This window comes from Emydura macquarii, unplaced genomic scaffold (genome assembly GCF_026122565.2).
Source record: "Emydura macquarii macquarii isolate MOO-44397 ecotype Brisbane River unplaced genomic scaffold, CSIRO-AGI_Emac_v2 contig_1348, whole genome shotgun sequence".
NCBI lineage: Eukaryota > Metazoa > Chordata > Testudines > Chelidae > Emydura > Emydura macquarii.
In genome coordinates, this window is record NW_027131485.1 from 4,422,583 (window position 1) to 4,445,397 (window position 22,815).

The 22,815-nt window shown below is 37.3% G+C and overlaps 1 protein-coding gene across 4 annotated transcripts in view; it reads right to left on the reverse strand.

Moving 5' to 3' along the window:
- TRRAP (transformation/transcription domain associated protein) overlaps nucleotides 1–22,815 on the reverse strand; it is a 303,743-nt gene that overhangs the window by 77,879 nt on the left and 203,049 nt on the right. For all 4 annotated transcript variants that reach the window (XM_067550926.1, XM_067550924.1, XM_067550923.1 and 1 more), the window contains 19 exons: nucleotides 22,471–22,592; nucleotides 20,692–20,862; nucleotides 19,345–19,413; nucleotides 16,423–16,476; nucleotides 16,266–16,286; nucleotides 13,853–13,972; nucleotides 13,394–13,513; nucleotides 12,963–13,127; nucleotides 11,619–11,800; nucleotides 11,141–11,339; nucleotides 10,320–10,448; nucleotides 9,235–9,501; nucleotides 8,255–8,461; nucleotides 6,335–6,493; nucleotides 6,109–6,243; nucleotides 5,789–5,899; nucleotides 4,821–4,967; nucleotides 843–1,056; nucleotides 46–171 (listed from right to left, as the gene is read on the reverse strand). In XM_067550926.1, coding sequence (XP_067407027.1) covers nucleotides 46–171; nucleotides 843–1,056; nucleotides 4,821–4,967; nucleotides 5,789–5,899; nucleotides 6,109–6,243; nucleotides 6,335–6,493; nucleotides 8,255–8,461; nucleotides 9,235–9,501; nucleotides 10,320–10,448; nucleotides 11,141–11,339; nucleotides 11,619–11,800; nucleotides 12,963–13,127; nucleotides 13,394–13,513; nucleotides 13,853–13,972; nucleotides 16,266–16,286; nucleotides 16,423–16,476; nucleotides 19,345–19,413; nucleotides 20,692–20,862; nucleotides 22,471–22,592 — 2,718 coding nt within the window. The remainder of the gene's footprint in view (nucleotides 1–45; nucleotides 172–842; nucleotides 1,057–4,820; nucleotides 4,968–5,788; nucleotides 5,900–6,108; nucleotides 6,244–6,334; nucleotides 6,494–8,254; nucleotides 8,462–9,234; nucleotides 9,502–10,319; nucleotides 10,449–11,140; nucleotides 11,340–11,618; nucleotides 11,801–12,962; nucleotides 13,128–13,393; nucleotides 13,514–13,852; nucleotides 13,973–16,265; nucleotides 16,287–16,422; nucleotides 16,477–19,344; nucleotides 19,414–20,691; nucleotides 20,863–22,470; nucleotides 22,593–22,815) is intronic.

A 22,815-nucleotide genomic window follows, 5' to 3' on the forward strand; every position in this document is an offset into this window, starting at 1 on the left:
AACAAGCCAATCTATACACATTTACAAGAGGGGTGAGAAACTCACCAAAGAGTTGGGAAGGATTAGCATTAGTGGCTTTTTCATAATTAGTAAGTCCTTCATAAATAACCTTCCCGACTGCAGCATACAGGCATTCCAGCTCTTCATATTTTGATGCTACACTTGAAGTACCTGAGACAGAGTTGACAACATAAAACCAAATATGTTTTATAATATTATAGTTATTGAAACAGCACCAGGGTCTCTCTGAACTTTCTGTACTCACATATAAAGAACACTATCTATTATACAACCACTGTGGTGTCTCTGTTGGGTATCACTTCCCCAGGATGCCCACCAAAATTAACTCTATATGTTTGAGATTTTTCTAGTAATAAGATGGTCTAGATTAATTTAGTAGTGACACGACAGGACTTATTCTTGTCAAGTGTTCACACTACCTAAAGTCTCTCTTTTCACCAAATTTCCATTTCTTGTCTTAGTAAAACAGTGATGTTCAACTACTGAAAAACAACATTTTTCAATGCAGAAAAATGGTAATTGCAAAAGACATTAAATTTATAGCAGGCATTTCTTTAGTCAAAGTAATGACTGCCACAGGTTATTAAGTTTTTATGTCAATGGATAATGATGTATTCCACACGATTACTTATTTCAACTTTTTTTTTTTTTTTTTTTTTTTTTTTTTAAACAGAGGCTGAAAGTGCAAGCTAAAATGGACCATAAAATGCAGAACACATAAAACAGAAGATTAGCATATTCAGAAATGTCTCCCTGCTCCCTCCAAACCACTTAAGTTATGCAGTGATAAAAAGAAAAATAAGGAGGAAAATACCACATACTTGGTTCCGTAGGGAAAATACTCATTAAACGAGAGAGCAGACTATGAACAGCCCTTAAAACTTTGGTGTTTCCACATGTCATACAAGCTGCTACTCCTCGTTGTAGAGGTTTGAAGCTGCTAAGGACAGCTGGAGACTGCAGTACAGTTAATAGGAAACTTAGGACCTCTAATCCTGTGCAAATGTTGGCAAAGTTGGCCTGATTAGGCTGTTCCTAAAAGGACATATACAGTGGAAAAACAACAAACAAAAGAGCGTTAGACTTGTTAGCTCACATCAAACCTGTATAAAACCTACAACAATCTGATTTCAGACTTCCATGTTACAAGAGTTTCAATTCAGTTTTTTTACACCAGCCATGTTTTCCAGAGCTGCAAAATGAGACACTCAAAGCCATTAACTTCATAGCTGAAATTTAGCTATTTGCATGATACTTTCAACATTACAGGAGTGGTTAAAGCAGTGGACAAAGCGGCTTTCACCCTTACCTAGGTGGAAACTGCTGGAAACAAAGGGCTGCATTATATTTGCTTGTGGAAATACCTTAAAGAGAAAGATGTTGAATAGAAGGCATAAAACAGCCTATTCTGTTGGACCTTAAAAGACATGCTTAAGAAAAACTAGATGCTTCAAGACCAGAAACAGGACGCTTGAAACTAAACCAATCTAACGGCTGGAAAATAGAAGACTTTGCTAGTGCCGTCTCCTATCCCAAAAAATAACTGCTGTTAGTTGAAATCATACAGCCTACTTCACTGTAACAGAAAACAGTAGAAAATTATTTATTATTTGGATTATTGTAGCACCTAGGAGCTCTAATGCTAGGTGCTGTGCAAAACACAGGACAGGCCCTGCGCCAAAGACCTTACTATCTAAATGTTATTGTAAGTACTAGGTCCATCCATCTTTCTGTTTGTTTTTTTTGCCTACTAGCTACTGGATGCAGTGAGCGCTGCCTTTTGCAACTTTGTGCTATCTACAGGACAAGAATAAGCAAGTAGAAGATTTGCAAGAGACGACAAACTGGAAGTCTTCTTCTCCAGAGCACTGGAGGGAGTTAGAAGAAGAACAGACTGGAGTTCAACAACTGGAAGCCCTAGATGGCCTGGTTCTTTCAATTGTTCATGAAAGTAGCTTTACCATCCTCACTATCACTCTCTTATGTTCTTATACTGATCTGGAAAGGGACAGCTTAGTATCCAGGAGCCTTACCCCTGCACACTGTATGGCACTTCCCCCCTTGCCTCCTGCATGGAGCTGGGCAACTAAATGATGTTATGATTTGCTGTATGCAGTGTTGATTTGCTGGCAGCTCTGCATTTTATTTTATTTTTTTTTTAAACCAACATTTTCAGGTCAAATAAAAAAAGAAATTTTTGGTGAATCAAAGTCAGAAAAATGTTGTTTCAAATATTTTCCAATGAAAGCAAAGGAAATGATGGGCTAGATTTACAAAACAGAGCTAGAGGTGGAAGGTGCCCCACTTACAATTTTTAATCCAATTGAATGTGGGAAACCTAGGTTCAAACCTCTACTCTTAAGCAAGGACTTGAACCCTGTCTCCCCACTTCCAGGTGAGTACCTTAACCGCTAGGCTTTAAGGTATTCTGAGGTGGAGGTCTCACCTCTCCTGTTGAAGTAGTCATTGGGCCAGAAACAGAGAATGACTCTATAGCCCAGTAGTAAAGGGACTCACCTGGGAGGGGGGACATATTTGGTTCTTATAGCTACTTCACTGAATATTTGAATATTTTATACAAAGTGGAAAAAAACTGAGAGAGACCCATCCCCAGAATATGTGAAGGTTAGGGCACTCACTGGGGGGAGGAATAGTAGTTCAAAGTCCCTGCTCTGGAACGGGGATTCTAATCTGGGCCTCCCACATCCCGGGGTGAGTGGCCTAACCACTGGACATAAGATTATAAGGGGGCACCACCATTGCTACCTCCTATTTCTCTTCCTCCTCCTCTGGTTTTGGTGACTAAATCCGCCGTGACTATAGCCTGAAAAATTGAAACAAGACGCTTCATTCACGTTGAAATGCCTTGTTCCAAGATTTCTGAATGTTCTCTTATATTTGTTTTGACAAACAATTCACTAAAATCGACCCAAATCTGCATTTTTCAGTGAAAAAAGTTTCAGCCATAAAACATGGCCCTGCTCTAATCTTCAGTACAAGCCCCTGCCTCCTCTATTCACAGGAATATTTAAGTACGGTCTTTTTACCCAAGTCCTGTTATTTCTGCTCAGCCTCCAACACCTTGTAAGGCCTGCATTCAAATTAATATATTTGCATTGGAATTACTCAGACTAAGAAAGGTGGGTGGGAGATAATTCCAACACAAGACTGCATATGTTATGGTGTTTCATTTGTAGGACGGAAGAAAAGATGATGTGCTGAATTGCAGCTAACTAATTTTGTGTGTGCTATTCAACGTTGATAACATTTGCTAATGAAGAGCTGAATTTTAATGGTCTCTCTCATTAGTTAAGTTGTAAAATATTTTGAGAAACGTAAGTAGAGTAATGCATAATGAACTGTATCAACTACAGAGGTTTAAAACCAAATATACAAGGGTATACAGAAACAACATTAAACCACCTTTAAACAGAGGTAAATTAACAGCTCCAATGGTAGGAGGAGAAAAGTATTAAAGCAGCTACATCTTTTAAAAATCAGATTACCCTAGCAACGGTCTTAACACCAGTGAAGTATAGTAGCTAAACATTTGTCAAACGTTTAGAAAAATGGATCATGGTAAAAATATTCTTTAAAAATCTTAAGTTAATTTACTATTGCAGAGAAGTAGGATTTGCCACTGCTTTATTCCAAAGTAGGAAATAAAAAAGAGATCCTAAAATACTTACAACAATAAGAAAGTTCATATCACTTATTATAGTAGCATGGTACAAATAACCTAGTTCACAATATTATGTGACATATTGCCATGTAATACATTAAAAACTTTACTGTTAAGTATAGAATGCCAGCCTTTCACTGAGACAACGTGGGGTGAGGTAATATCTTTTATTGGACCAACTTCTGTTGGTGAAAGAGACAAGCTTTCGAGCTACACAGAGCTCTTTCTCAGGCCTGTGCCACCCCCAATGCCTTGCCCCAGTCTTCTCCCCCACCACCTTTGTCTCCATTTCCCTACTCATCGTCCTCCAGACCTGATTCCTCAACCCTCCACATTCCAATCAGACTGCCTCCTCCTCAGGAACCAGCAAAGGAAACATTGAGAACAATGAAGGAACAGCTTCCCTGCTCTTTTTCTGGTACTTGATGCCTCAGTAGGCCCCAGCTGCCAGAAGAAGCAGTTGTAGTGACAGTCCAGAACCCCTAGGCTGGAGCACGTCCCATATGGACAGAATCTTCAGTGACTATAGTTGGCAAACTTTTATAAGTCTCTGTTGAGCATGTGCAAACAGATCCAAAGGCTTATTTGTTTCCTTTATTTTGTTCCTATCAATTTCATATGTATTTACATTGTTAGAACAAAAAAAAACCCCAATTAATCTTGACAACTCTATGAAGAAACTAAAATTATTAAACTAATACTAGCGTTACTACAAATGCTTAACATAAGAAAAAAAAAAATCTAACATTCATTAATGTACATTTCCATTCTCGAATGTTGACTTTTACCTGAATCCTCTTGCCAAGAAAAATGACAAGAATAATTACTCAAAACACTATAAATCAGTTTCATTAGTTCAAGTAATGACAGTGCATTAAACTGGTAATTAAATGGACCAACATTTAATTTTTAATTCTCTCTAGTGACATCGTGCAATTATTTTCAATATTTAGTCTACGCCTAAGATCTGCATATTAAAAGTAAAATAGATCTCTGATACTGGTTAATCAAGAAACAGGTAAATTGCTAAAGACCTTAAATATCTTATTAAGCCAGTACTCAATTATGTCCTGTGTTACTGAATCTTAAAACTCTACAGTGCTGGAATGGAACTTACCACAGTCATTAACAGTTTATCAAACCACTGCAGTTTGAGTTCTGATTTTGGCCACATATCTGGTCGTAAAGCTGTCTTCAGAAGGTTAACACAGCGTCGAGACAGCAATTCTCCAGGAGATCCAGCAGTGTTTGAGTTGTCATTTACCTAGCAATTAATCAAAATTATTGCAGAATGACAACCATTCATAACCATGATCTTTAGAACTCATTAATTTTTACACATCCTGTGTAAGCATATCATTGTCTAGTTTTGCAAAGGCTTAGCTAAAGTAACTATGCCAGAAAGTCACATCATACTATATTACACATACAAAGTGTTTTAAGATGTTAACCAATTACCTGGACTCCCTGAAAAATTCTCAAAGGGATGCCAGCTTACAATAATATTTAAAAATATATTATTCCTGTTCGGAATTTGTTCATGAGCAGTTTACAGTTCTTTAAAATGATTCTGTGGGTAAATTTTTCAAAAGCATTTCAGTGGCTTAGGAGTCTTAAGTTTCATTTTCAACTGTCACAAGCATTTATGAGACTAATTCTCAATGAAAGTCAGCAGAACTTAGAAACCTAAGTGCCTAAATCACATAATCAATATGTGAGAAAACTAAGTAATAACTGCTCTAGTTTTGTTCCAAAATATATTTTTGTATCTCAGAAACCAAGCCAATTTCTTAAAGTTCTTTATATCTGAATTTCTCTTGCCAGCTATACAGACGTCTCAGGGTATAAACTACCTAGATATGGAACATCAATATTTTAAACAAAAAATTATGTGAAAATCAGCACAACCTTGTGTTTTTCATATGAACATTTCAGATCAATTTCCAAACTTTTCAGAAGGACACAGCCATGATTAAAGTTTACACATTTATCCCGGAGTGAAAATAATGCTGCATAATAAAAGATTATTTGCATTTTTGAACACTAGGGAAGCACTGGTACATGCATTTCAGAATCACACAGTACCTGGCAAGCAATTCTAATGAGGAAGTTGACCACGGTATCCGTATGCTGCTTGTCAATTGGCTTGGAAAGAAGCGCATCAGCTCCTGGCAAGGACTGAGTACGTCCAAACACCTGTGTACACAATTTATGTTCAGTAAAGGAGGGATAATGGTATATAATAAATTGTGCTTTAATAATAATATAAAGCACAAATATGAATGAATCTTAGTTTAATAGTAAGTGAGCTACAAAACTATGAAGGAAAACAAACAAAGGTTACTTAATTATAAGGCTTAAAATTGCTAGTTATAAGAACAAAAAGGAAACTGAATATTTCTTACTGCACTTATTGCCCCAGTAGCTGTCCTGAATCGTTTCACCTCTTGGCCAGAATCAACAGATAATCCTCTCTTAACAGCAGATGAGGCAGAACTTGCTCCTTCTCCACTTGCACTTGGATCCATATCTGAATCTGGCTGAAATATCAGTGACACACACATTTTTAAAAATTCATGTATTTGAATATGACAACATTTTGAGGTTCACCAGTACTGTTCCTACTCCTACCTGCTGATCTTTAATTCTCTGCAATTCCCATTTGATGACCACTTCAGCAAGGTCCACAGCAAGTTTTCTTTGTTCAATAGTAACACTGGGAGTGAAACCCAACCTCTGCATGGCACTAACCATATGCTGCACCAAATGGTGTCTTACAGGGTAATAAACCTGTAGAAATAGATTAATAATTGTGTAACATGTAAACTCATTTCATTCTACAAATTCCCTACCACATAGAGAACAGAATGGTAAATTAGTTGCCTTTAAGACCAGAGTTGGTTACATTTGTACCATGTTCATCCCTCTGGAATTAAGACAAAAAGCTGGTATTTTTCAGCCATTTCAGATTTTCCGAAACAGCCCGTGATGATGAGTATCCAACTGCATACACTTTAAAGGGACTCGATTTTCAGTGGCCAGTTACACAGCACTCTTTTGTTTATTTTTCGGTGGCCCCTTTAAAGTGTCTCCAGTTGAACATCCAAAGATTGAAGCACCCAAACACACCAGATGCTTTTTTAAAAATCTTAATTCTTTATGTATTAATTCTCAAAGTAACATACATCCACACTAGTCTTTCAGTGATCAACTGCAAAGGTAAAATGAAAACAAAATTCAATATGTACTGAAAGTTATTAACAACTAATCTGGCTGGGGCGGGGGAGGGAGGGAATTCAGCACAGAAATATGTTTTAAGTTACCCTTTTGCAAAAACTTCCCCCTTGTGAAATTCTTTGGCATGTCCCAGTCTGTTCAAGTATATTTTCTCAGTATATTTTAATTTTCTCAGTATATTTTAATGTGATAAAACTGACAATTGCACTGCATGTTCCGTATAAACAAACCAAGAACTGTTGGAGGTACTGGAGGCAAAAGGAAGGCTGTTAAGTGTTTTTAAAGCTAAATTAAAATTTTAATTGTAAAAAATGCTCCTTACAACTCCTAATCCGTGTGTGTGGCATGTTTATGATTTTACATACATTTTCAACTTAGATTTTCAATCTAACTTCAGTCCATTATACGATTAAACAATTGGGAAGATAATTTAGAGAGGAAAATACATGCAGCTATACCATTTTTTCCAATAGTCACAATTACAACAAAGTTTAGAGACGTTACATGAAAGAAAAATATTTTATTCAATCCTTTTAGTAGTCAGAATGACAACAGAATACTTTCTTTCAATATTTGTTAACAAAAAGGACTTGTTTACCTGTTAGAACTTACACAAAAGACCTTGAATTAACTTAGACGCAGCATTTAATTTCTGTGAAAACCTCACAAATACTATTCCCTGACCCACAGGCAATCCAGATTAAGACTACGACTACACTACAGAGTTTAACTACACAAGTGGCTGTATAGCACTGTTCAGACCGGCGCTTATGTCGATGCAACTTCTGTTGTTCGGGGAGGGGTAATTTATTCATTTTCAGTGCTTGCTTTCAAATGTTTTAGTAGCACTTCAGTTAGCTCCCTATTTATACTATTTTATACCATGTGCAAGCTGATTTTAAAAGTGTATTTGGACCAAGACCAAGCCAATCCTTTGTTTTATTTAAACTGGCATTTCAGATGCTTGTGCACTTTTGGGAACATGACTTTTTGAATGGTCAAGTACTGGTGGAGGAGGCTTTAACAAACAAAAAGCAATACAGAGGGCATCTGGGTAAAAAGGGGAAAGATGAAAATGTAAAGTAAAAGTTAGAAGAGAGAGGCATTTCAGGATTGGCTAGATAGAATATTGTTAAATCAACTGCAGACATTTTCAGATTTAAACGTTTGAAATATGCACATGTGCAGAGAGAACCAATTCCTTTAAATATTTGTTTTCCGCTGTATAATCTGGATCTTAATTTTTATTTAGTCTGTATTATATCTCCTAGGCATCTAGGATAATCTATCTAATTTAGGTCATTGTATACATACCTTGAAATGCTGTACTATTAAATGCAAAATATGGACCAGTTGTGGAACCGTATGACCCTCTTCTACAATGATTTTTCGTGTCCAGTGAGTCAGCATCTGATGTCCATCCTCCATTCGAGCAGGCACTGCTGGAGTTAGAATAGCCATTGCTTGCCTGACAATTGCTCGAGCCTCCATTGCATGCGCTTTCAGAAGACTGTGAAAAACCTAAAAAGGAGTGATCCTCTTAAACATGGTACAAACCTCTTATTCTAAACAATAACACAGCTCTTTTTAAAGACTTTTCCTTGAATAAGTGGCAAGCAGTTTCACTCTCCTGCCCTACTTGCTATCTTGTTTTTTCGCCAGTGTCTGATGCTGTTTTCCTATATTCTCCCCCACAAATCCCTTTTCCCCTTTCCCTCAAACACCATTCTTTCAAATGATTTTAAGAGACCTCTAAATATTACCTGCTTCTTCACTTATCCCCCATCTCTAAGCTCTCTTGAAAGTGCCATCTCTGCCCACTATCTTGAAATGCTTTCATCTCTCTCCTTGACACCTGTCAGTTACTTTCTACCTTCTCCATAGGTCTAAAACTGCCATGAAAGTTACCAATGATCTTCTCCATGCTAAGTCCAATTCTCATTATCTTTTTGCTATCTTCATCATCATGAACAAACCCCTTCTTCTCAAGACCCTCTTCCCGCTGATCTTCCAGGTGACACTCCTCTCTCACTTGCTGCCTTCACTGGTTCCCTCCCCTTTCTGTAGATACCCCACAAGGTGCTGGTCTTTGGCCTGCTCCTTCTGCACTTGCTCCTTGGGTGATCTTATCTGCTCTTATGGTTTTAGTTATCACATGTATACTGATCATTCAAAACTACATATCCATCCTCCATTACAGGCCCTGTATATAAAACAGATTAAAGAAACTGTACACCAGAAATAGTACTTATCAGCATCTCTTTAGCATATTAGTGCAAATGTGTACACAATACCTGCAGCACTATCTTCTTATGTATGGCAAATTTTGCAATGATGTGTGCTAAAAGCAAATGCCCACTGTACTTGCATGCTGGGTCCACACACGCCTTAGACAGGAGACAGGGCCAGGCAAAGGTCATCAGGCGTCGTAGTTTGCTGTTCCGGTTCTTGTTATTGTCATGAATATGATGTGGGGCATGTTCAACAAGAAGTGTAGCAAATTGCAAGAGATAAATTCTGAGTGAATCCAGCATGTCTGCCTGCTTTTCTGGGTCAAGTACCTATTTCCAAGAGTGGAGGGATAGGGAAGATGAGAAGGAAGAAGAAAAAAAACAAATACATTCATAGGCTTTACACACATTACCAACTACAAGAACAAATACAGTTCTTAAAGTCTATGAAAAACATACTTTTATAGGTCCGTAATCTACAGCAACAGATAAAATGACTTTCCGAACAATGTACTTTTATAACCAGCTATCCGCATTCTTCAAAGTCATGGGCTACTGTCCATTTCTCATCTAATATCCAAATTATCTTTACTTACACTGTATGTACATACATCTACATTTAGGACCAGGTTTTCAGAAGTGTTCAGTACACACAATTGAAGCCAGATTTTCATAAGAGTTCAGCTCCCACTTCAGCACCAAAATGAAGTGAGCACATTTTTGTAAGGGGAGCTGAGCAATTCTGAAGATCTGGGCCTTCAAAATATTTTCAACAGAGTCCAACTTATATTTGTTGACTGGTATGAGGCACAAGTCAGTTCTATGAATGAACTTCAAAAGTCTCTGAAGACTCTTCTTTATCAAGAGGTAGGTGTTACAGTGGAGTTACTAGAGCAAACCTTCATTCTTAAAGAAATATGTTGAAATCCTAGTGAGGTTACAAGTAACTTGAATTTTGTAATCTCATTCTAGCTCCTGCAATTCAAAATCATTATACGATTCAATATAATTGATCATTTATACTTAGAGAAGGCTCTGGCCAGAAGAAGCAAGAATAATTCAGATCAGGACTGATGTCAATGATCATCTTTGAGACATTTATTTTATTTTTTGCTTTTCAATTCTTTAAAATTAGTAGGGATTGATACCTTTGTTATAAAAACACTGGTGATACTTTCTGGATTATCTCCTTCTGGATTGGGTGGTCCCAGAAGCTGTTCTCCTTCTGCCTTTTCAAAACTGTACAAGAATGCAGGATTCAAGATATGCTGCAGAACCTACAAACCAAGAATGGATGAGGTTAATATTACGCCATTAATATCTCTAAAAAACCAATTCCTTATAAAGTTATTTGGATTATTTCTGATTACTGACAAATCAATATATTGCAGTTACAGGACCTATGGAAGTTCTTTTTCAAATTTAGAGAGACTGCACATAAAAAAGCCTTAAAAAACAAAACAGGTTTTTTGTTTGATTTATTTGGTTTGGATTTTTTTAAAGACACAAAAGTTTGTTTCCTAGAAAGGGCAGACTAAGGGCTTGTCTACACAGCCTGCAGTCTGGACTATGTGGGTCTGGATTGCAGAATGCACTAAAACACTGTGCTGTAACTCCCCCATTTAAAGAGGACTTTATAAACACAAACAAGGCACATTTTAGTTCATGCTAACTGCAAGAACATGGGGGAGTTAGAGCACAACACACTAGTGCACTTTGCAATTCACACTCTGTAGTCCAAACTGCGAAACCACACAGACAACCTAGGAAATGCTCAACTTTGAAAGTTAGATCAATTGCTGATTCCCTCTATACTTGGTCTACCACAGGTCTGGTATTTTCACATAAATGACAGTGCCAATTACTGAACTCTTACTGACATTTAAGCAACCATGTTTTGTTGCCCTAATTCCCCAGATGAAAATTAAACCTAAATATGAGCCTACTTTAACTTAATTGCTTTACTCACCTTGGCTTTCAACTCATCTCCAAAGTTTGGGTCGCTGAAGTCTACAAACCGGAAGAACAGAGCCCGTTTTTGGGAAATACTATAATTTTTGGGGATTTCTTCTTCCATGTACTCCTTTAAGAAAGTCATGTTGCAGAGAAAACGGCCTGTAAAAGCTCGAAGCAGCTGGAAGAGCAATTCTATATCACCATAATTCCTTCTGGGAAAACAAACATAATTAGAACCTCTTATGAGAAACTTTTTCCAGACTATTTTGTCTGATGACTTGGTGGAAGATTCATCATTGCTTTTAAATAAGCACAGTTAAAAATCCAGAAGGTGCTAAAAATAGTCTTGATTTTGGTTCTAATGGCAGCATTAAGAAGTAACTTTCAGACTTTTCTTCCACACAGCATTACACAGCAGTTTTATTTTGAAAGTACAGAAAAGATATACACAAATGGAAAAAAACGTATTTGGAATAAATAGTTCTACATACTTGCAGTAATTCAATAAGCAGTATGCCAGCAGTTTAGGTTCTTTCCAGTTTGTTGCAGCCATATTCTCCTTACGATGTCTTTCTTGAAAAGCTTCACTTACCCACACTCGTCTTAACTGACTCACTAAGGAATGTTGATTTGCCAACCAACATTCATCATTTTTAACTATAATACTTATGATCTGTCAAAAACAAAACAAGACAAATACATAATTATGCACGTATTTAATAACAGCAATCAGAGAGACAAGGTGGTTAGTTTTTATTTGACTAACTTCTTTTGGTGAAAGAGACAGGCTTTTGATCTTATACAGAACTCTTCTTCAGGTCTAGGAAACAAGGTGTTAACAGGCCACTTCACCTGGAATGGTCCCTTAGAATATATGCTAACTACTTATGCTAAGATATTTGCTTGACCTTATGTTTAGGTGTGACTCTCCCACTACCTTTTCCAGACCTGAGGAATAACTCTGTGTAACTCGAAAGCTTGTCTCTCTCAACAACAGAAGTTGGTCCAATAAAAGATATTACCTCACCCACCTTGTCTCTCAAATATAAGGTGGAACAGGCTGTTTAGCATAGTGAAGTGGCCAGTTAACACCTCTCCAATAGCAGGGAGAAAGGGGAAAAAAAGTCACGGGAGGTTTAATGAGTTACAGATTGTTGTAATAAGACATTAGAGATGTTGGATTTATAAGTTCATGATTTTTAATGTCTAGCAAAGTTATGAATTTATGCTCCCATGCTTGAAGGTGCCTAGGAGCTTAAATTTATAACTTTGCTAGATGCTAAAAATATGAAATATGAGTTAACTGCTTATGCTAAACAATCCGTTTCACTTTCTATTTAGCTGTGGACATGGAGTATGTTTCCCAGACCTGAAGAAGAGCTTGTAAGCCTGCTTCTCTCACCAACTGAAGTTAGTCCAATAAAAGATATTACCGCACCCATTCTCTCTCTCTAATATTCTTGGGACCAACACAGCTACAACACCACTGTATAATAGCAATCTTGATATACAGGGACACACTTCAGATCGATTTAGGGCTAAACAAGGTTCTATAAAAACTGTCCACAGAAATGCTGCCATTAATTCATTTTTAAATTTTATTTAAAATGTAAACATCGACAGCATTATGCTGATAAATGAGAAGCAGAAGAGTCAAACTGACAGTCTATTTTCTTTAAACCAAGTAAAATGTAACAAGTAAACTGGCAGGTGAAAGGAAAATTAGATTTTATAAAATCATTTTAAAAATTCACAGATACATATCTATAGTCAGCATCCCTTTAAACAGATTTGAACTATCCATGGCAACATTTGAGAAAATAGCAAATATATACCTTAATAGCCTGAAACTGAAGATCAAGACGCATTGTGCTGGTGCTTGGTGATCCAGGTCTAACAGCAGCTTGGGTACCACCAGGTAACAATAAAGTAATAAATCGATTTGGATTAGCTGCCAGGACATCTCGTAGAGGCTTTGCATCTTTGTGTTTTAAAAAGCTCTGGTGAAGGGCAACAAATCATTATAGGAATACATTTTAAAGAAAACATACTGAAGGTTGTATCATCATACATTTGTATACACACATTTAGTTTACCTATCCTACTCAGATTTAATGCATTTTAATTTTGTGCATGCGTTTAATATGCATAAAAACGGTGTCAAATCAACTGTCCTGTATTTTGTCCACACAATCAGAACAATGGTTAAAAAGGTACATCAGTAACTTCTAATTTGTCAAAACTGGAGTACAGTCTCAGAGATTACCATGAACATTCTGCTCCACTGTGGATCATTTAAAGTCGCTTCCATCATGAACAGCTCAACAGTCTGAGATGGATGACGTGTCAGAAACTTTATCAGTGGTTCTCTGAATGGGCTGCCCGCCTGAAACATTCATAATATTTTAATAATTTTATTTTCCTTTGTTCAATTTATCCATTCCTCTCACATTAGCTGGCAAAGAATAGAGCACTTCACTTAGCACGTGTACAGGTGTAAAATGTTTAAGACTTCCGTTCTGAGAATTTGTCAACAATCAACTGCCCCACGATCTTAAAACTATCAAGTATTATCAGTCTTAAAGGATGAGAAGTTTTTACAAATACATTTTTATACCAAATAATCCTACACAGGTGGTTGGAACAATTAAAAAAAACACTTAAAATTGGAGTATTATAAAAAGCAATAAATGAAGCAATTAGCAAAATTAAATTCCATTTTTACCTCTATCAACATAGCCCGTTCTGTTTTCATCACAACTTCCAGCAAAGGTTTAACCAGAGTCTGAGGAGCAGCTGGGATCAGATGAAATAGGTTTATGATTGCTGAACAAATCTTCATTTCCTACAGATAAAAATAAACATTATCACAGTAAACTAACACATGCTAACTAAATGTACGAACATATTACCACAGATCTTACCATGACTACATTTCTCTCTCTATATATATCTATATATTAGCACAGCTGGCAAACAAAAGCAAGGAGTTAACATATAAGCAGTACTACTTACCCCCGTGCATGGAAGGAAACTGTCCTGGGGAAAAATATATATATATTTCCACCCCACCCCATTTTGGTACCATGTTATAGTAGCATATTTTATTTATTTTCTGTAGTGATATTTTAATGTTAAAGCTAGACTACGTGTAATGAGAATGGTGCTGAGAGGAGTTATGAGGACACATTGCTGCACTATACTGAGTGGTTCACATTTCAAAAACCCAAACTAGCAGTGCAAAACAATTTCCCATACTCATTCCACAACAACAGAATAGGAATGAAGGGAAAAAACCCTCCCAAAACTGTTCAATGCATGTTGCATATATGGCTGGCTAATTTTAAAATGAGCTGTGCTCTCCCATTAAATATTTATTATTCTACTGAATGAGCAAATTTTAGGATTTCTTTTTAAAACTATATAGTTTAAATGTGTTTTATATTTTCCTAAGGCAATGAATTGTATTTTCTATTCAGAGTGGGAGTTTTATTTAATGAATAGTATGCAAGGAACCACATGAAGAGGGAAAAAATCCATTTCTAACATACACTATGCACCACGTTTTTAGTGGAATATTAATGGATGGGTTGGTGTTTTTTAAACTTAATTTAAATATAAAGCATTAAAGCCCCAGTCCTGTAATTTGATCTGCACAAGCAGGTCGTTGGGTCTGCCCACACAGATAAGACTGATGGACTGGGGCCTAAATTTATAAAATCCATTGAAACATTAGATCCTTTGGAAAGCACTTAGGGCTGGTCTACACTACAGTTTTGTTGACAAAAGTCAGCTTTTGGTGACAAAACAGTGGTGGCGTACACACTACAATTCTCCCCCCACCAACAAAACTCCCTGCTTTGCTGTCAAAATAAAACCACCTCAATGAGAAGCATGGAGCTTTTGGGGCAAAGTTAGAGTGACAATGCATCAGTGTAAACGCTGTGCGCTGAACTGAGATCAGGAGCTATCCCACAATGCTCACCCTGAACGCTCTGCTCACTTTTTGAACTCTGCTATGCTGCTGCCCTGCAATCCAGCTACACAGACATGCGCCGCTCCCCTTTCCTAGGATTCAGGAAGTTTTAATACTGCACAGGGTAGAGCGCTCACACACCTACTGCCCAGCTGAGCATGCTGGCTTCCAGCAGCAAAAGGGCCCCTGTCTGGACTACAGGGGAGGGGGAATGGATCATTCTCCTGGATCTGTGGGGAGATGAGCCTGGGGGAGAACCCCAAGGGTATCAGTCCTGCCCTCCTACGGCAATTATGCAGGCAGCATGGGCTGCTGTTGTGGGGGTGGGGGGAGGAGACTCAGGCAGAGAGGGAGTCAGGGGCTTATGTTGGGAGTGCTCCCTCCCTCCCAGGCGTACAGGTCTCCACTGAGCTTGGTGGGGGGGGGGGTGCAGCGGGGGGTGCAGGGGGACAACAGCTGTCTGTACACCAGCTTCTGCCTCAGGATTGGTTGCTTCCAGCTGCTGTCTTAACTTATAAAAAGAGAGAGAGTGTGCAGACACCGTCCCGCAACACACACACACACACACACACTCTCTCACCCGCCTCCCCCCCGCACCACTCACACACTTCTGTGGGCTTCTTGTATTCATGTTCAGCAATGTCAGTTGAAAAGCAGCTGTCAATCTAGTAGGATGCCCATGGAATGATGGATTCAGAAACTTTCATCATCCGATGCTGTGCTGCCCCAAGAGGCATTACAAACCCTTCCCAAAGCACCCTGTGTGCAGCTGCACAGTGGGATAGTGCACCGCTCCCTGTGTCGATGCCAGAGCTGGTAGTGGGAATGCACTCCACTGACACAAGGAGCATAAAGAGGACATTCAACAGCCCTTTAATTACGGCAGTACTGTACGCTGGCATTACTTGTGTTGACAAAACGCTGTAGTGTAGACAAGGCCTGAGAGTTCTGCTCCAAACTTCCTAATACAAAACATGCTGAACATCCTTCACAGCAATGTTACTAAAACAACTCTGCCACAGACAAACATAGGACAATTCACAGCACTGCACTCAAAGGCACAATGCACTCTGCCTGTTACATAACAATACAGCTAACATATCACAGCAAATACCAAACACAACAACAAAGAACCTCCTGGTGCCTCCACTGAATTTCTCACCTCTACCCCTTCCATGGCAGGCTGAACCAAAACAAAAATTTCAGCATGAAAAGGAAAAAAAAAAAAAAGAAAAAAAAAGAAACAAAAATGTAAAAAAAGTATATGCTATTCTTCAGATTGCAGTCAGAAACCGACTTTAATAGGGTTATGTTCTCACCTCAAACTGACAGAATGGAGACAACGAACATCTCCCGCACTCTGAAATGCTCTCCTGAGGATGGGGAGGAAAAGCATCTTTTTTTTTCTATTTGTACATTGTTTACATATAACTTCCCATATACTTGTGCACAATAAAAATATTAGGGATGAACAAGACAGTAGAAACAATATTCAGATATCTTCAGAGACAAGTATCACCCACGCAGACAACAAAAACCTTTAATGCTTGAAATATCAAACTACATGAGTCCTTTTAATGGACATCAGCCCTCCCCCCAAAACAAAAATGCAAATTTTCACTTAAGAAGCACTGTTGATTGGGGGGGAGGGGGGAATTTGATCAAAATTACTTTATGTATTTCACATGCAGTACGGAAAGACTAGCTTTTTTAAATGAAGCTTTTAAGCATCAGATTCATTAATTAAAAATTCATTTCCACTTGGGATGCAAATTTTACAGCAAGTCACACATAATCAGGGATATATTAGGCTATAAAAGGACTGTTTTAAGTGGCAAGGATGAAGAATCAAAAAAGCTGAGTAAATCTGGCTCCATTACTTTATACCTGAGGTTTACCTTTGACAGTACTTATTGCATCATTATAAATCAGTTTTTAACTGAGACTTTCAGTCTTTTTAGTTAGTTTAGAAGTGTCCTTTGTTTTCCTTGAAAAATGCAGGCCTTGTGGAATTTTGCAGAAGAATATTTTATAAGGAGGCAAAATGATTAATGCCTTATCAGTTAACCTGAGAGTTCAGAATCCTGAGAGCTGCATGACAACTCAGGTACTGAAACAAGAGTGCTCAAAAATAGCATGGAGTTCTATTCACCACCACCCCCAAGTTGTAGATGAGGAAAAGGATAAAAATTGCTATGGTCAATTTTTTTTTTTTTTTAAAGGAATACTGTAATGTCCTCAAGCCACCTTTGTATCCTCTCACCTAGCAAGGAGATGGGTTTCCTTTTCTCAACCTGTAAATCTCCACTGAGGTATAATCTCCACCTGAAGCTAGCATTCACAATCAGTTTGCATAATACAAGGTACTTCAAGAACCACTCCACACTAACAGAAATTTGCTTTTAATATGAACCAATAGGATTTTGGAGTCCACTTACCCCAAAAAGAACCAAGTATTAATGCCAACTACAATGAATTGTCTTGACTAATTAACCTCACCTTGATTTCTCTCTCTCAGGAGATGAAGTTACAAAAACATTTCATATACAGATGCATGAATAACATCTGCCGTGTAAACTGTGTGAAGACCAGTGTTAAAGTGCATTTGCTTCAATTTACTAATATTTGCAGTACTAAGGACTCTTGAGAGAAACATCTAATAAAGGAGTAACATTTAAGACTGACTTAATTATCTTTTTTTAATCAAGTGTGTAGTCAGAAAAACACTATTTGAAATGTTGAACACTTGTCAAACATTGACAATATTACGTTTGAAATAGCTTTTTCTCAACCACAATTTATTTGTTCTTGGGTTTTTTGGGGGAGTATTTTTTAAAATACAATTTTAGAAAACTAAAACAAAAATACATAGAGACAAAAGAGTGTGACAGAAAACATTAAAAGCAAAGAATTCACAGCTGAGTGAAATATGTCTAATATCTAGCGAGAACTAGAGAAAGAACTGTTACAGTGGTGCCCAGATGTGGTTGACTGATAGACGACTACCACAAAAGACTCAATTATACCTATAATCATCAGGTGTGGGAAAAAATGGATCTCAATAGAAGTCTATAGAAAGCCAGAGTATTGCACTGGCATCAATAAATATTAGTATTTTGTCAAACATGTATGCACAGTAGCCTACTTTTAAGTCTTAATGCAAACAAAAAGTTAACCCAATTTCATTGTAAAATATCTCATGTCACTTCACATGTGATGATCAATTTAGATTTGAAGTTTTTTTTGTTTTGTTTTTTTTTTGATGGAACAGGAAAAAGTAGTAAAAAACCCTCAAGCCCTTAAAATCTCCTGATTTCTTGAAACAAAAAACAGTCAACCCAATTTAGTTCTAATCTGAAACAAAAAACAGATTCCTTCCTAGTTTGGACAGTGTTAAATCTTTGCTCCTAAAATAAATTACTAGTAGAATTACTGGTACCCAATAGAACTGAAGATACAATACAAACTATAGCACTGAATGTGATAATTATTCCTACAGATATAAGTATTGTAGAACACACTTTTGCCTTTTAACTATGAAATTGCCTGTTTGCAAGGACATTTAAATTTCCACATTTCAAACTATCACTTCCCACAACAAACCAATAAAGTGACCTTAATTACTAACAGAAATTCAAAATGTAGCTTCCAAAAATCATAATTAAAAAGAAAGGGGGACTATTATATATAGTATAAATTTGCTGACAAATAGGACATGGACATCCAGCATATTAACTGAAAACTAACTATGAAACCTAAACTGTATTATTAAAAAGGTGGACTACTGAGAAATTATGGCACGGATCATGTAATATGGTCTATGCAGGTAGATCCCTCTGAAGTCAATGGGGGTCTACCCAACACAGATCCTTGCAGGATTAGGGCCTAGGAAACTACACACACTGGATGAAATTCACCCCACTACACAGGATCCCAACAAAGATCCTCTATACCATTTCAACTTCAGAGCAAAAGTACTGAGATACCTGTACATGCACTATTTTTACCAGGTGAAATTCAGTCATTGTAAATACAAATTTAAAATGTGAGATTAAGGCTTCCTGTATTAAGATGTGTCAAATATTTCAAAAAAGTAATTTTATGCAGCCTTGTAACAGAAATCTCAGTGGGTAGCCAGTTATGGTAACATTTACAGTTGAATAAGTTCTGTATTTGCGAAAAGGTTATATATACTTTTTACTTCTGCTTCTCCCTCCCCATAAAAGGAACCATTAACTTACACTTCCATCACTCCTCTGTCCTCCTTTGTGTGTAATAACTACCACTTCCATCCATTTACGCAGGTGTTGCTGTGGGGAAATCCAATGTTAGTATGATTACTCTAATTTTACAGTTCCAGTTATGAAAGCCACAGCAAGATTTTATACTAGATAAAGGTGAGGTACAGCCTGATTTTTGAGGGATGCAAACTAAACAGCTGTCTGTAATTATCTGAGCTCCCTTGACTAGAGATGTTAGCTTGCTGTTTGTGACCTACTGATTTGCAATCTAGAGGTCTTGTAAGACATTCAACTGCTTCTGAACTGCCCAGGTACCAACAGAGGCCAAGAGAGCTTTTAATCAACCAGCGCTTGATTGGAACAATGCAAGCTTTTCTTTTGACCTTACTACAATTATCCAGGCCTTTGTCACTTCCAGATTGGAGTACTGACACATCCTACATGGAGCTACATCTGAAGACCATTAGGGAACGCTAGTGAAAAATGCAGCAAGTCTCCTGCTTAGATGTTCTTTCCACAGGGAGTGGATTACATATGCATAGCAAAATCTAGTGGGTGCCAATTCATTCCTCATGCGGTACCAGGGCGGCTGAGGTCAACTGAGGGTGCTAAACGCCCTCAACTCTGGAACTACCTTCACCACTTCATCCAAAAGAGCCAAATCCACTAATCTTCAAGGCATGCTGCAAGGTGTGTTTTCCCCAATTTTGAAAATAGGGATGGAGATGAAAGTGTGCATGTGGATTGAAGGGGAAGGTATTCGTTAAGTCTGTTCATATTTAGTCACTGATTTGTATGATTTGTTCATGTTTTAATGTACAAATCATATAAATCAATGACAAAGTATGATCACTCATCTCCTGAATATTCAAGTCCCTGGCAAAAAGGATTTTTTAAAGAAATCCAAACAAAAAATAAAAAAGGCAAGACCATCTTTTTTTTAGCATTCAAAAAGATGCCAGCCTGCCCAGGAAGAGTTATCTTACTGAAAACGAAAAAGCAAGTTTCCACGGTAATGCTTAAGACAGTATCCTGGCAACCCCTTGTTTAGAGAGAAATTTGTCCAAGGAGATTTCAGTACAATTAAGCTTGACTTCATTAAAAGAAAAAGTTGTTTTTTGCCTTTTCACTCAACTAAGCCTCTTTAGAAATGATGGTTTTCATCAAATTCTAATCATGCAAACATTTCAAAACAAATTAACATACATGAATTGTAAAGCATGGAAACCTTTTGTACAAATCTATTCATTAAATCACTATTAAACTTCTCTTTGAATCTTCAATTTTATGGATGTCAATTAAAAGGACATTTCTTCTAAGAGAGTAAAAACCATAGATTAGGCTTACCATCATTTGATCACAGAACTTGTCATTAAAGGAGTTTGGAAAAAGTCTAGTGACAGAAGTTAGACGGTTCACAACATTCAGTGTCAAGCTTCGATAATCTCCCAACATCATGAGCAATGGTCTCATGTGTGTGTGAATTTGATCTACTTCTATTGTAGCTCCTTCCAAGAACTGCAAGGAAGGAATAAAGCATGGAATCACAACAGAAATAAAATACAATTAATTTACTTCTATATAGACACTTACAAAGTAACTCTGCAGAACTTTCCTATTTTTAAAGTTCATAATAAAATGGATGTTCAATAAAAAATGGTTCAACAGATGTCTGGTTTTAAAAAATGCTTTTGGTGGCAGGATGATGGAGATTTGTGAAGAACTTGCTTAATCTGGATACATTGGTTAGTTTACAGAATGTGCTGCAAACAAAAGATTCAGTTAACAGGATTTTATTCCTAAAATACTATTAATTGGGGAGTTATAAAATTCTGAGTGCGGAAGAAGTATATAATCATTTCATTTCCTTTTAATTGAACTGGTCATTTTAAAAATGCAAAAAAAAAGTCTTCGGCTCTGTCTATGTTACAAGCAACACCACATGTTAGGGACCATGGTCATAAACATAGTTAAGTTTTGTCGACATCCGCATTTTTCATAACATATCAAGCATCAGTGTGTGTCTCCACCTACCCATGTTGCCTAACTGCATTTCAAAAGGAGCATTATGGGAAAATTTGAGAGGCAAATCTATAAGGCCTCAACAAGTGATAGAGTGACAAGAGAAAAGATGCACAGAGGGGCAAAATAACTTCAAGACGCAATTGTTATTACTGAAATGTAGACTGTGGAAAAACTATAATTAGAGCCAGCCATTTCAGTAATTGGTTACAAACTCAGTTAAAGCTGTACGGCCAGATTCACTGCTGAGATCTCCAGGTCATTTTGCGCTGCCCAAGTAGGGGAAAAGGGATGGAATCTGGCTGTAATTGGCTAGTAGGGATTTCCTCTGGTGTAACTGAATCCCTTACTAGCATAAAGCTGATGAAGGCATCTCCTGTACTGCTCCTGCCACGGGGAAAGGGAGAAGGGACTTCAGAACAGGTCAGGAGATCCTCTGCCAGTAGCAAAAGTTTTTTAAGTCCCTTAGCTGCTCTAACTCTTGCCAGGGTCAGCCCTCAGGACCAGGAAGCTAAAAATCAGCTCTGGCATCACCACCAAAAGGCTCAGTCACAGGAATCTGACCGACGGTTAACACTACAAATCTGTGGATGATTAACATTATTGGTGTGAACATTTATCCTGTGTAACATGCTATGAATGCCTGCTCCTCATTATGAAGTAGATATTGACTACGAATAGTAAATACTAACTAAATATAAATAATTACACCAAGTATCTTTTTTTTTTTTTTTTTAAATTAAAGCTGTGTTAGAGAGATATCAGCACAAGGTAAGGAGAACGCTAGTTTTTTGGATTAGGAGCAGGCTGATGCATCCATAAAACTTTGAAATAAAAAACCCTGTCCAAAAGAAAAATATGCTTCCTAGCTAAGAGCCTGTATATGCCTGGTTTCCAGCAGAGAAATTTTTATGGATAAGATCAAACCCTCCCCAAAAACACTTCATAGAAACACTGAAGGCAACTTAATTACACTGGTGCCACTCTAACACAAATAGAGCAACCATTAATCCCAGTAGAAATACTGCTTCCTTGTTACACTGCTTCTGGAGAAAAGCAAAAAGAAAGACCATCACAAAGCAGCATTGTTTTAATATCACTAACCTTTCTCATACACGCCTCTCCCGCCTCCTGCAGTTCATTATTTGTTGAGTTAAGTGCTTTGAAAAGTGCAGCAATGATTTTCTCTCTAGACTGAGGCAAGTAATTGCAGGCAGCTAAGGCGTCTGGAAAAATCAAAATATTTTTTGCCTTGTTAACTTGAAATACAAAGGGGAAAAGCATTTTTTATTCTCTATACATTTGTTTAATTTCTTCTGAAATTACTGACAACTACAGCTTTAAAATGTTTGCCACAAATCACAAACATCACAAGAACAAAGGACTGGAGGTACTATTAATAGTATTTTAAATTTTCTGAATGCTGTTCAAAGAAGTCATTCCAAAAGT